Source organism: Thalia democratica, chromosome 5, assembly GCF_965202585.1.
Source record: "Thalia democratica chromosome 5, ktThaDemo2.hap1.1, whole genome shotgun sequence".
Lineage (NCBI taxonomy): Eukaryota > Metazoa > Chordata > Thaliacea > Salpida > Salpidae > Thalia > Thalia democratica.
In genome coordinates, this window is record NC_139169.1 from 37,261,567 (window position 1) to 37,277,149 (window position 15,583).

Genomic DNA, 15,583 nt, shown 5'->3' on the forward strand with positions numbered 1-15,583 from the left:
AATAAATAAAAAAGACAATTTTAAAAAAAAGAAGACTTTTTGACCTTATTATAGAAACTTAATTAATACTTTGATAAATACTTTTAGTTTGTTCACAAAGCAAAAACATTTGTTTATTTTTTTTCAATACATAAAAAATATGTTTACTCTACTATACACTATAAAAATTAAAACTATTTTTTATATAAATGTTTCAAACTTGTAGACTAATAATAAATATAGTTTAATTAGTATTTGACAAACGTTATGCTTTAATATTTATTAAGTTATTACAATACATAAATTTTTTTTCTTGAAAAATATATCTCTTTTATTTTCAGGTAATGAATTCGTTCTCTTGAAAATCTGTTTAAAATTAAACGTTTATATTGTTCGATAAAAAGATGCACAATCAAAGTAAACATTAAAAATAGCTGTAAAGTTCAAACTTTCTTTTCACAACCAGTTTTACATTTTAACCTCTTTTACTCATGAAAACATTTTCAAAATATATTCTCAATTATTAATTATTAGCCAACCTTCTAGCATCCAATGGAATTGATGGCGGTGAGGTGGGAAAGGAAGTTAGGTAGAACATCGAAGTTAGCGCCGTAGTACGCTTTGTCGGGAGTTGAAGCCACTTGCTGTTGAGGAGTATTTGTTATTTCAGTGAGGAGTGACGGTGAAAACAAGGTTGTAGTAACAACAAGCTACAAACTGCTTTCACATTTCGTATTTTCATATATAAGCGTTTTTGAATGCTTTTAATGAGCTTTAGTCAAAAACCATTATAAAAATTAAATATCTGAATTAGTTTTGAAACTTTTTTTAGTTAATGCTTTTTATAAATTTAAAGTTTTTTCTTGAATATAATTAATTTTCAATATAAGTCTAAGCTCTACTAAGATAAAACGCTCACTTGCGAACAAGACAGGTGTAATACATCTTAGAAAGACTGAAAGTTTTAAAAAAACATTAAAACAAACCTTGCACTTACTTTAGTTCAAATTAATTTTATTTTCACTTTTTCAAAACATTACAGAACCTTGAGGTCGTCTATGTCCGCTTCGTCTATTCCTACTGCGTACCTGGTGACTGGAACCGGGACTTGCGAGTCCATTTTGACCAGCTCTTCTTGAATTTTTACTTTATCCAAGCCTCGGTGACTTAAAAAAAATATTAGTTCGCTGCTGAAGGATAAAATCTGCAGCGTTTGTCACAAAATACAAAAAACCATGTTTTATTCAGTTTAAGTTTTATTCAGTTTATTTTGTTAAGTTAGGGGTGTAGGGGTTACGGCCTTGTTGATTTCGTTGTTGAAATATTTAGCTAACAGTTGCCGTTTACCGTTTTTTAAAAATTCAAATCAGTTTTTGAGATAAAAAGAAATAAGCCTGACTTAGACTTTTAACAGATGGTCGATATAAATTTCTACAATTGTTAAGCACTCTTTCTCAACGTTTCTTTTAATTTCGTATAGTATTAACAATTAAAAATAAGTAGAAACACTTTAACTTTAATTAAAACAAAAAAGAATTATCTTTTCTTGATGTTTCTGCTTATAAAATGCTTATTTATACTTTTATACTCGTTACAACACATTTTCTTCTTATAATGAAAGAAATATTTTCAAAAAAACCTGAGGCTAACTTTCTAAAAATTGGAGATAAAAATGTTTGAACTTCAAAGTAAAATGACAGTGAAAATCGGTCTGAACGTTTGTATTGAATTTGTTTTTAGAAAAATTACTATATCTAAAATGAAAACAAATTATACAGTAATCTTCCTTTATTCTACCAACATATGTTTCTGTGTGTCAACGAATCAACACACTTCAACTGGGTTGTTAATAGGAAAGAAAACAACTCAGTTGAAGTGTGTTGATTCGTTGACACACAGAAACATATGTTGGTAGAATAAAGGAAGATTACTGTATAATTTGTTTTTATTTATATTCCAGTGAAGTTACTTCACTAGGATCTTTTGTTAGCTAACAATTAAAACTATATTTTGAACAGTTATATCTAAAATGTTAATTAAAATGATTCTGTTCTTTAAATCAGAATTACAGTAATTATTTCGATATTTCACACAGTAGAGATTTTTTTCAAATAACTTCCCTTAGCCCCTTATGCTCTTAGCTTTACAGTTCACAAGTAAAGTTTTGATGAAATTATCTTCCATAATTATTTTTTATTTAAAGATATTTTTTTAAGTGTACTTTTTACATATAATGTCTGTAATGAATGAAATAAATAGTTTAGTTGCTTATTAAAACTTTTTATATTAATTCGTTGTTGTTTGATCAAAGTTATTCTAACATATTAAAGCCATATGTGAAATATTTTGTTTACAGTTCAAAAAGCGATTAATTTTAGTTGGTAACAAAAATACCTGGCGTCGGTAATGTATAACAGCACGTTCTGGTCCTTGCTCAAATCGTACGTGAGACCTGCGAACATTGAATTGAAAAATAAACGTTACAAATGCAAAAGCATCTTTTCTAACCTTTAAAAAGTTCTAAGCTCGCCTTGATCGCATTGAGATGTGTTGTTCCCGCTTTTATCTGTACCACGTCGTCGACAAGTTTCTGGAGGAACTTATTGAATGCATAACTTAATATAAAACGGTTAATTATAAAAATTATACAGCTATTTTTATTGTTGTTTGTTTATTGTCTAACGCTGGATCTAGACATAGAAAGCTGGCTGTCAAATTATTTTAAAGCGAAAAAAAGTAAAACAGTTAAAACTATTTAGTTATGAGTCAAATGAGGAGTTTAAATTATACAACTTCTATAACATTTTTTATCTTAATGTAGGCTGAGACATTTAATTTATTTAAAAAGAATATATACAACTAATAACAGCAGTCTTTTACAAAAAAAAACATAGTATAATAATTTTTAAGTATCAGCATGTAAAAGTATTTCGTTGTTTTAGTGAGTAAGTCAAAAGATATCAGTAAATGCTATAAACAGAATATCTACCACAATTTAATGCTATTTAAACCTCTGGTAAAAATTAACATTCTAAGGGTATAAGCTATAAGCTTTTGAACTAGAAAAAAAAAAAACTTTTAGTTCTTCTTTTGTTCGCCCTTTTTCTATTGGAAACTCAGTGCGTGCTCTATAAAAAAGTGTATGATGCAGCTTCATATAACATTTGTTTCGGTTTGGTTTTTACTACTTAAAACAAGTTAAATTTATAGTAAGCGTAAGTTTATAGCTAATCAAGTTTAACTAACAAGTTTTTACATATATACAATAGGTAAAAAATTATAATTTTTTAATATTTGTAAAAAGTTTTTATAAAAATTTTTTAAGATTTTTCATATTAATAAGTTCATTAAGCTTTATATAAATCGTTAAAAAAAAATCAATTTGTTGAAACACTTAATTGTATAAAATTTTTAACTTTTATAAAAATACAAAAGTATGTTTGCTTTAAGTACTTAAAAATATAAACGTATTTTAAATACTTTTGTGTCTGCTTGAGTTTTAGTTCTGCAAACTGAAATTAATTAGTTTTTGGAACAAAAATTAAGTTTAAAAATAAAAAACGCAAATAATAATTAAACGCATTAAATTCAAGTACTCGTAATTAAACATAAGCGAAAACATACTTTCTAATTAAAAATTTTGTTTGTTAAAACACTATAAAATTTCATTATAACAAATTGAAAATTTTTATCTACTTAGAATCTTGAAACTTATTTTTGTGTCCTTTAAAGTCTTATTTAAACAAAAAAATAATTTTTCGGCCACTGGGCCGTTTTGCATGAATGGTAAAGTTTGTAACACAACATACTGTTTTTTTTTCAAAACTGTCTACTACCGATTTTAGATTCCGACTAGATTTTGCAAATTGTTAAGCTTTACTAGTTTCAGAAATTATACTACAATAAAAAAGAACTTTCATAGAGAAGCAAAAAATACTAAATCTTATTTTTCTACTGTGGTTACTAATACTAAAAACATCTCATAGTAATCTGATAAAATGAACAAGGCAGTAAAATTACCTTCCATGTAAAGTTTAAGTATATAAAAAGTACAACGTTTTAATTAGATTTAAAATTAGTAGTATGTTGTATTAGAAACGTCATCACTCATAAGAAAACGGTTCAGTGGTCAAAAAGTAGCTTTTTGTTTAAACATGACTTTGTAGGAAAAAAATATTGAAACAGAATTAAAAAAGCGTACTACTCTTCAAAGCACTGCAAAGCCACTAACTCGCGAGCGAACTGGATGTAGCCAACGGAGAACCGGTCAACATCCAGACTGTCGATCACCGACCTGATGAAGGCGTTTTGCTTCGGCCACTCGATGTCGCTCACGGATACCGACCCGTCTACTAGCAGCAGCAAGTTCGTGTGGAGCGGTTCGCCCGGCTCGCAAACTGCGGTTTTAAAATTGTTTTTACGAAGTTAACTGGGGCTCGGGTGAGCGTTCCCCGAAAAATAAGACACCATTGTTTTGTTCTAATACCAGAGAAAAACAAAAGTTCTACGCTTTATATATAACTTAAGCCTCATTAGAATAATAACGCAATATGTTTTTCAATTTCCTTTCTTCAGCAGCAATCACTCGCTTAATCGTTCTTTGAAACTCTCAGGATTCTATTCCGGTATTTTTGCCCAAGATGTAAACAAACACTGTTTTGAAAATGCTACAGTTGTGTGTCTTGAGCGTAAGACCTCACTTTCCAATTTATAAAATTTTGCATTTTCAAGTAAGATGACGACGCTTCTTTAGTTTTTAAGGAAGAAAGCTTGAGGTCAGCCCCACTGCATCATAATAAACTTTAAGCATCTTCATTAGATTTTTATATGGGCTTTCCCAAGTGCAAAAAGGAAAAAATCTAATAGTGATATCACACTTAGTCGTTTTTGCACAGAAAACTGTAGTGAAAGTTATTTTATACAGTTTTCTTGAAACAGATTTTAGCAACACAGTTAGTATATATTACGATGTGTTCTGGAACATGAGACTTGAATATAATTTAAATTTATAAAACCACTTCCGTAATATTTTATCCACCTTGTGAGTAAGCGGTGGGCAACGTACTTCCCGCGAGCCGGATCGCGCTCGCAACGTATTATTTAGGTTGAATTGTAAACATCTTGTGCAAACCAAATAAAATAATCTTTAAATTAAAAACATTACAAATTTTGTTTTACCACACATATAAACAAATTTTTGATTGAAATTTACTTTTAAGAAGTTTTATTTGTACAAATTTTCAAAAATTTGCGGCCTGCTAAGATTTTTCAACAAGTCCTGCCAGCAAATAAAAAATGAAAATTTAAACTATTCATTTTTTTTTTGCTATAATAAAAAAAGTTAAACAAATACTTATAAATACTTTTTTAACAAAATATATTTGTTTAAAGCATTATAAAACAATATTTCACTCAATAAAATCTATAGTTATAGCTAAATGCTTCTTGTCTAAGAATTATGTATAAATCATTGCTTTAATTATATAAGTTGATTTGCCAAGAAAAGTTTCTCAAACAACTAACCTCCATTAATCCGTGTTTGAATCGTGATCGTAACATTATTCGTACCATTATTCGAACCATCTGTGATCGTAACATTATTAGGACCATCTGTGATCGTACCATTATTCGGACCATCTGTGATCGTACCATTATTCGGACCATCTGTGATCGTACCATTATTCGGACCATCTATTATCGTACTATTACTCCGTGTATCGCCACCGCTTAGCACCACGGCTGCGGCAACTGCACCTCCGATAATAATAAGAGCAGCAGCAATTGCTCCTGCCACAACACAGGGGTAGCTGACTATTCCCTTTTTCCCCGCCTCTTTAGAATAATCGTAGCCGACATCTGACATTTCTTTTCCGTTGTGAAACTAAAAACTTTACCTTTTTTTACGAGCAGAATACTTTTGAATAATTTTGAATATGACGTATTTTTACTATAAAAGTTTTATAAAAATGTCAGTTAACTAGTTATGTTACATGTTTTGATTTTTTCTAAACAAGATTTCAACTTCTATAGGAGAATTAGTGTAGTTTATCTTTTAAAGACTTTAATTAGAAAACTAAGTTTCGGTCAAGGACCTCGTCAGTACTTATATAAAATCTTATCCAAATGGAACTTTGAATAGAAAATCATCTATTTGTTATGATTTTATATAAGTACTGACGAGTGACGAGGACTTTGATTGAAACTTAGTTTACTATTTAAAGTCTTTGAAAAATATATATATTAACTATTTTTATGTTAAAAGTATGTATGTTTATGTAAATTTTTTAAATTGTATGTTAATGTATGTAAAATGTATGTAAATATATGTATGTTATACTAGTTTTAAGGTTAAATATATTTATAAAATCAACAAAACTTTTATTTCTAATTAGTTATTATTGCTTTAAGCACTATAAATAACTTCATCAGCAAGCAAGCAAAATAGTAACTGTAAGAACAGAAATTCAGACTAAAGCAGAAACAGTAAGTTTAAATTTGGTCGCCTTTAAAGTTTTATTGTAGTTTTTATTGGTTTCCAGTTCGCATAAACCGAGAATATTTTGAAAAAATGCATTAAACTATTGATTCTACTAGGCGACCAAGTCTACAGAAAAAGTAATTTACACGAGTTACAATGAATTTTTAAGTAGTCTCTATTAAAACTATATATCGAAGCTTGTTTCTATTCAAAATGATTACACAAAAAAAAAACACTTGTTACTGACCAATGTTACTAAAAAAATAACAAGAAAAAAATAAATTAAGATAATAGTTTTAGATACAAAACTTAATTTTTTAAACTGAAAACTAGTTTGTATAAACTTTGTAAAAATAAAACTAATGATACTCATTTTGATTAAATAAATTTGTGTGATGATGTTGTGCGACTCGATAACCGAAAGAAAATTTCGTACACCGGTCCTTATACCAAACTTCTTGAGCGCTTTTTTTTGCTTTAAACACTAATAAAGTAAATAAAAATACTTAATAGAAAGTCTTCGTTCCGTCAAAATAAAAGCCTAAAAAGTAGGTGAAGTTTTCTGTTGTTTCTCAAAGTTTCATTTTCATTTTTGACACGTTTAAACGGGTAAGTATAAAACTTTTAAAGTGTTTTATATATTTTTGACTAGTTTTTTTACTAGTTTTAGTTTAGCACTTGTTTTTAAAACAAAACTGAAGTGTATGTGTATAGAATATCTTGTATTTTCAAAATTAAAATAAGTTTGATAGGAACCTTAAAAATTGTCTTAAAACTTAAACATATAAAAACATTTTTTCAAGTATAAACAGTTACCAATGATTAGAAAAAATTATCTAAAGCCGAACATTTATATTTATTGAACATTGGTGGTACTAGAAAGTTGTAAACTACCTAGACTTAAAGTTATTAAACATTCATAGTATTTATTCAACCAAGTTAGCTTAGAAACTTTTTTTTTTTCGATCAGAATTAGGCGAACAAGAATAATTTATCATAAAGAGTCTTTTTTAGTTGAATAGATCGTTTTGGTTCGTTTGTATGATATTTAGTTCAGTAGTTGTATATACTATTATTTTAATTTGAATTTTACTTTTCCTAATACTCACATTTTTTTAATAGTTTTTTTTAATATTTTTACGAAACAAAAGAGTTTTTTAAGTTCTCTACTCTACGTTTTTAAAAAAGAAGTAGTTAAAATATAATTTAACATTTGAAAGAACTGAGAGCGAATAAAACATAAATAATATAAACTACCAATGTACTTGGTAAAATCATAATGACTTATGTGAGAATAGTTTAAAATTTACGTTTAAATATCATATTAGTTAATTAAGATACACAAACGAATTGGAATGTGTATTTTTGTTAGCCCATGAAGTACTAATTAGAAATTACAAAATAAAAAGATTTAAAGACTAATTTTAAAATAAGCAATAAAATATTTTCTACGTAATAAACTTTGTACTTGTTATGCTTAGATTTGTTTATAGCTTAGAAATACATGTTTTAACAACAAGTTTAAGTAATCACATGGTTATTTCTTAGCTATATAAGCACTTAAAGATGAAAATAAAATTAATTTTTTCATACGTAAACTACAGCGTATCTGTAACAAAATTGGAATGTTTTGTCGTTTAGAAAGTTTAAATAAACTGAGTTCTAAAAACATTACTTGTTTATTTTTAAGTTTAGTTTTTTTTTTCAAAGAACGTATTTTAAGCAGTAATTAAAGTTTTCTTATAAGTTTCAAACATTTATTAGTTAACATTAAAAAAATTTGTAAAAAAATGAAAAAGACTCATTAAGAATGCTATTATTTATTAATATGACAGTATACTTATATTAAATTCATAAAAAGCAAAAGCTTGATTGCATATGTTTATAAACTTTATATATTTAATAAAAATTGATTTCTTTTTTAACAATTAGTATTTCTACAACAGTAACTGATTTAACTTTCTGTTTAACTAATAAGGTTTCATCGAAAAAAACTGCTTATAAACCATATATAAATGTTTCAAAAAAAAAGTAATGTTGTATAAACAAATATATTTAGAAATGAAAAGTTTCTAGTTGTGTTGTTTAGATAGTGAATTTATTTATATTAGTGTTGTCTAAGTATCTATCAGTACTTGCTTATAAAAAGTTGTTTTATAAGATTAAACTTCAAGTAAAGTTAAGTTTTATACATACATATATTAGTCGTAAAATTAAATTGAGCTGTAAACGTTAAGAAAAATCAAAACGTAAAAAGTTTTTTTTTTAATTTTAAAAGTATGTAAGCTTTAAGAAAAACATTTTATAACATTTAAGTAAAAATAATAAAGGAATCATTGATTATGTTTTTGTAATATTTCTATTTCAGTAATTGTCTACTAATTTATTAAAATGTGGAAACTTCTTTAGCATAATCAAAAAAAAACCTACATTTATGAGTCCATAACACAAAAGTTATTAATAAATTTTAAGTTAAACAGAATAAATTTTTTAAACTCAAACAAAAACAGCTTTCAATGATTAATTGAAATAAACAATAAAAACTTTTCATATAAGTTTCAACAAGGTCCAGCTGCTTCGTTAAAGTTATAAACAATTTCAAACTAATAACTAAATAATATTAACGAAAATCATAACTCTTTTTTTTACAAAATTTTAAATAAATAAAAAACTTACGGTAGATCAGTTTGAAAAAAAGCACACTGAAAAATGGAATACAAACAAGGGGTGGCGAAGGAGAGAAAAACTTCAGGAGCGGATAAAAGCAGGTCGTTCAACGCTCCGATGAGCGTGTTCAACGTGATGAACGCGGTCTTGGGGAGCGGGATACTGGGTCTCGCTAACGCAGTTGCTAACATCGGAATCGTTCTGTTCACGTTAGTTTCAATGTATTTAAAGATGCTCTTCTAAATTTCTTTAACAATTAGAAACGTAAACGTTTAGAATGTACCATAAACTTTTTAAGCTGTTTAAAGTCGTTGTTTTAGCTAAAGAACCTAGAAAACATTCTAATTAATTAACTGTACAACTGCTTATTTGCAGTTTTAATTTTATTTTTTTATTAAATTACTTTTCAAACATAGCCTATTATATAGCATTAAGAATTATCAAACTATGCAATTAATATAATGATTACGTTAGTTTTTGTAAGAGTCTCTTTAGGATTAATAACATATTCAGAAGGATTTGAAAATTAAAATTAAACAAATCTTTCAGGGTGTTTTTAGTTGGAGTTGCAGTGTTGGCGTACACAACGATAGCATTTTTGTTGGAATTGAGCCAACAAACCAACTGCACTTCGTACGAGAAGATAGGCAGGCGCGCGTTCGGAAAAGTTGGCAAACTGGTGACTGCATGCAGCATTCTTGTGCAATGTGTTGGAGGTTATGTTAGATATTGCCATATCTATATGACATAGTAGAGAAGAAAGTCAAAGTTTTTTGTTCATTTTCGTAAACTAATTTATTAGAAATTTAAAAAATTCAAGCTCAACAATAACTAGAAAAAAATTGTTTTTATTTTTCGTTAATATTTTGTTGATGGCTTTTTTGTCTTATACTCACTAATAATTGCCACTTTTTGTTCTTCAACTTATTATTAAAAACTGTTAAAATTATTGTTACTTGTTAGTAGAATCTGTAAAAATTTTACAGGCTGTTGTAGCTTCCTGTTTATAGTAAAGTACAATCTTCCAGGGGTAATAAGGTCTCTCGCCGATATAAATGACTGTTATGAGTCAGTTTTGCTGTATTTTTTGTTGTTTAGAGTTCAGTTAAGTAAACAAAAACTTTTTTCTAAACTTAATTAAAGTTGTTTTTAGCGTATATCACACTATTTGTTACGTTATACGGTATCATATGACTATAAAAACTATTACTTATTGTTATGTACAAATGTTTTCATAAAATCTAAAAGATAAAATTATGAGATAGCTTCATAAACCCAAACAATAAGTTTTGAATTCTAAGCATATTGTTATAGACTTAAATGACTTTTGCAAAAACGACTGTTTGTAAATTAATAAACAAAGTAACTTTAAATAGTTAATTTACACACATGTTATAAGTACTACTTTTTATTGTTAATTTCCGTTTTTTTATTCCATTCAAAAATGAAAAGTAAAGTTTAAAACATTTACTAAATATTAAAATTTTTTTAAGAAACTTACACATAGAACTTAATGAAAATTATTCTACTATAGTGCATGGTATTTGAATGGAGACTATCTAGTAATACTGATAACCGTTACCATAGTTGTACCGCTTGCCAGTTTGAGAAATATTGGTAAATTGTCTTACACGAGCGCTTTCGCTCAAGCATGCATGTTATTCTTCACTGTCATGGTAAGTTTTTAATGCTTAAAAGCTTATTTTGTGTATATATTAACATACTTATTAGTTATTTAAGTACTTTATGTTGTACGGACGTTGTAACTTATATCTTTTAAGTTAGAAACTAATTTTGATTATTATTTGCACAGAGTTTATTTTTTATTAGTTGGTAAATTCGCTATTCAGATATTTCATTTAGAAATACTTTGAAACTGTTGAATATTTTTACACCTAGGTAAAATTAAGTTTTTACTTAAATAAATCTAATTGAGCCGTATAAATATTGTAGTCTTCATATAAAAAATTTTATATAATTTCTAAAACTTTTAACTACTTAACGGTCAAGACAATTTTTTAAGTCACACCAATCTTATATATTCTGGTGTCTGAAAAACTTGTTGTTTAACTTAGTTACAAAAAACTAAATTATTTTTTAATTGTACTTATAAATATTTATCAAATTAACTAAACATTTATAAATCATAGTTTAACTATTGTAATTGCTTTATTAAAATAATTTTGGAAAATATTCTAAGTACATAAACAACCGAAAAATCATGAAGCAATTTACTTTTAACTTTATAAAAATCCTACAGGTGATTGTGAAAAAGTTTTACATACCTTGTCCTATATTAAGTGACGATGTTATTAATTCAAACTATACAATAAAAATAAACGAACGAGCTAGTTATAACTCATCTACAGAATGGAGGTGTTAGTTATTTTATATATTTCTTCATTTAGAAAGTATTTGCTTACGTCATATTAATTAAAGACGAGACAACAAAAGAAAAACTAAACAAATAATTTTTACTATTGTATTAGTTTTAAAACTAGAAACTAGTTAGCTTGTTTTACTTCTGTCCGCAATAATTAAACGAGCACTTGAAATAAGTTTTTCACGAACAACTTAAAAGCAAAAGTGCTTTCAATTTTTTTTAGCACGTAAACATCTTCATATACTCAAATGATAATCTATTAGAACTTTATGTTTTAGTACAAACATGTTTTGTTAAAATAGCAAAAAGTTATATAAAAACATTTTAGAATGAAAAATAAATAAATATTACTATTCTAAAATAATCACAATAAAGTAAAACTACGCCTAATTCATATTATTGGAAAAATACTTTATAACTTTTTATTCAACGCTTATCAACTGAAATAAACGTTAGCAGTTTTAAAAGTTAAATAGTTATTAAAAGTTTAATTTTAGAAATAAACTATAACTATCTCCTTTTTTTAAAGCAAACCTACGAATAAAACAATAAAATAATTACAGCAACAAACCACACATCAGAAGAATGTAATGCAACAATGTCAAATGACATGATATTAGAAGAACTTAAGTCTTCTCTCAAGACACAAACTTGCAAAATTGAACCTTTCGTGTGGAATTATAATGTCAGTTTGCAAAAAGATTTTGTACTAAACATTTAAAATTAACTTACTAGTGTTCTTTGTATTTGATTTCTTTTATAACTTAACACGTAATGATTAAAAAAAAAGTTAGATGACTCTGTGTATGCAAACTTCTAACTTATCTTTTTTTATAGAAAATAGATTAAAAAATTGTTATATAAAGATCTTAGTTCTTTATTTTCGTAAATTATAACATTGTACATATTAATGTTAATTACCTATTTTGTAAACAAACTAAAAACTACTAAATACTCATATAAATCAATGAACTACTAACGACCATCAAAGCATTTGCACAAATAACTTAATTTTAGAGTCAAAACTTCTAAAACCTACAACACAAAAAAAATAATTTTCTTAATTATTTTAAAAATTATTAAATTATTAGTATCTTAATAAAATTAAACACTTTTAATACTCCAGGTTAACCTTTAGTGACTTTGAACTAAACACAAACCTTATCCGCCATGAAAACTTCAATGTTATTACTAATATCTTATTAATATTTACTATAAACTTAAAAACTTTACCAAAATTTTTTTTTATCCAATAACAACAGAGCGTGTACGCGGTGCCGACGATGATTTTCTCCTTCCAGTGCCACTCCTCCCTCCTCCACATCTACTCCGACCTCCGCAACCCCACCGTGCGGCGAATGAAATCGGTTGTGGGGATTTCCCTTCTTGCCTGCCTCGCGTCGTACATGCTGGCTGCCATTTTCGGCTACCTCACGTTCTACAGTCGGTTTTACTAAACTACTGTTTAACTGTATTATCAAGGATGCATATAAAAGTGCTTTTTTAAGTTATTTAAGGGTAAATTACAATATTCTAAATTGTTTTCTTTTTTATTAAGTCTTTTAAGCAAAATAAACTGTCACTCAAAATATTTATACAACACTAACAAGCCATAAAAATTAAGGAAGAGATAGAATTTAAATTTACTGAAAAGATAAACCTTTTCTAGAATGCACAGTCATTTTTAAATGTATCAGGTACCTTGAATCAAAAAAATATGAATTCTAGTCTACAACTATTTAAAAAATCAGTTCAATTAATATACTACGTTGCTTAAAAGAATAAGTAAGTTAATTTTTTATGACAATTTTTTAACAATATTCTAAAACATCTAATTAAATTAATACAGGGACAATTATTAAACAACAGCAATAAAATTAAAAAATGTCATACTCTACGTACTTTTCGTTTTAGAGATTTTTTAATATGAAAGATTATTAAAAAAAAACTATTTTATCTACTTCTATATGTAAATACATATACTACAGACGCAACAGGAGCGGAACTACTGTTTATGTACAGCGCGGACGACCCGGACAAGGTGGTTGTTGTCATTGCCAGGTTGATGGTCATACTGATGGCTATATTCACCGTTCCTCTGAACCACTTTCCAGTGAGTCTTTTTATAACAAACAATGTATTTTAACATACCAAATAGAATATAAATTTGAAAACTTTATGTACTTTATAACTTGACTCCAACCGCAATCTATTTTAAAACAAATGAAGTAAAAATTATAAGGAGTGGTTTGTTTGTATTTCATTCGTTAAAAAATGTATTTTTATGATGCTGAAGCAAAGAGAATAAAAAGTAGTTTGTTTTATACATAGTATTTATAAAAAATAAAACAAAAAATATTTTTTGTTTTTTGACAAACTTAATTTCATAAATAGAAACTAGTTATTTTATCAACATTTCTAAATTTAAAAATTTCACACTTATTTAAGGTTTAAATTTAATATTAACAATAATTGCAAAGGCAAGAAAAGCTTTCAACGAAATATTCTTTGGAAAGAAACCGTTTTCTTGGTCGAGGCACATATCTGTCATGATTATACTTCTGGTGACAAGTATTTACCTTTTTATACTTTTTTACGTAATTCAACTTATAGTGACCCATATAACAAAAACAGTACTAATAAATGGTTTATATTTTCGTGCGAAAATATTTTCAAAGAATTATCAGCAAAAAACTTTAAACTTTGTTTTTTTAAAGTAAAACTTTGTAAACCGCACATAAGTGTTTTTATAGATAATATACATAAAGATCTTATAAGATAAATTAAACTAAAAGTTCCTTGTTATGATAAACAATAACCAAACTCATTGAAGCGAATCTGCTTGTTATCTTTCTGCCGTCAATCCGGGATGTTTTCGGGATCGCAGGAGCGTCAGCTGCATCCCTCCTTGTCATCATACTCCCCTCCCTCTTCTTCGTCAAGTTGATGCCTACTCAGAGAACTTCCCCTAAAAAGATACTCGTTAGTCTTTGACCTTTTAACAGTGGCACAATTTGTTTTAATCAACTTTTAAAAATAGCTAAATTCATGTGTAAACTTGGGCTACTATTGCATTTTTCCAAACTTGTTTAATTGAATTATTTTGAATGTAAAACTAAACTTAATTGATTGCCCATTGTCTAGTTTTTTTTACTTATTGTTTTTTTAATTCTTTGTTTAAATATTTACTGTTTTTATAGGCGTATTTCTACGTTTTGGGAGGATTTTTGTTCATGGGCTACAGTATGTCACTTATGATAGTGAAATGGCTTAAAAATTAAATGTCAAGTTTTCAAATTGATCCTTGAGAAATAAAATTGAAACTACTTCCGTTGTCTTAGCTTCCCACTACTTGGTCATCAAAAAGACAACCTGATCTTTTTTTTTTTTTATATCCACATGTTTCTTGATTATCATAAAAGTTTATTGTAATAAATATGACTGTTTAAATCATTTTGTTAAAAGCCTCTATATATTTGGTTTATGTGAAGTCTTTGTAAGTTACAACGTTGTACACGTTGTTACAGATTTAAACAACTAACTTTTTTTAAGTGCTATGTTGTTATTATACTTTTTGTTTAAACAATTTTTTTTCTGGCTTATTTTAATAAAGTTTAAATCTTATTTTAAAATTTTTATTTTTTACTTATACTTCATTACTAAAACTTACAAAGCTTGTAAGCAATTCACCATTACTAAAATAGATACTTTTTTATTTGTTTTATAAGCTAAAATATTTTAATTAATAGATTTAATTAAAAACGTTTTGAAAATTTTAAGTTAAAAAAAAAGATAAAACGCATATAATATTTAATTAAGTTAAAGTGTTAAACTCGGTGCTTGCATATATTAATATCAATAAAATGATAATGGCTTAATAATTTTGTAGCAGATAAAATATTAGACTTTAAAAGTATAACCTACATCCTAAGTTTACGGTATTTTTATTTTTTAACGTTACCAAACCTTTTTAGAAATATTTTGTTTTGTTAGTTAAGTAGAATTTCAAAAAAATTACACAATGTTACATCTAATTTACTTCAGAAGTTTAACTTTCTTAAAAGATAATTTTTTTT

At 26.8% G+C, this 15,583-nt stretch overlaps 1 protein-coding gene across 1 annotated transcript; it reads left to right on the forward strand.

Moving 5' to 3' along the window:
• The first annotated feature begins 9,166 nt into the window (after positions 1–9,166).
• On the forward strand, positions 9,167–14,788 carry LOC145836481 (sodium-coupled neutral amino acid symporter 2-like). The gene is made up of 11 exons (XM_082944279.1): positions 9,167–9,333; positions 9,674–9,840; positions 10,111–10,192; positions 10,659–10,800; positions 11,385–11,502; positions 12,071–12,192; positions 12,770–12,950; positions 13,496–13,620; positions 13,988–14,078; positions 14,341–14,489; positions 14,708–14,788. The coding sequence occupies exons 1-11, from the start codon at positions 9,167–9,169 to the stop codon at positions 14,786–14,788; spliced, it is 1,425 nt and encodes a 474-aa protein (XP_082800405.1).
• Positions 14,789–15,583: the final 795 nt, after the last annotated feature.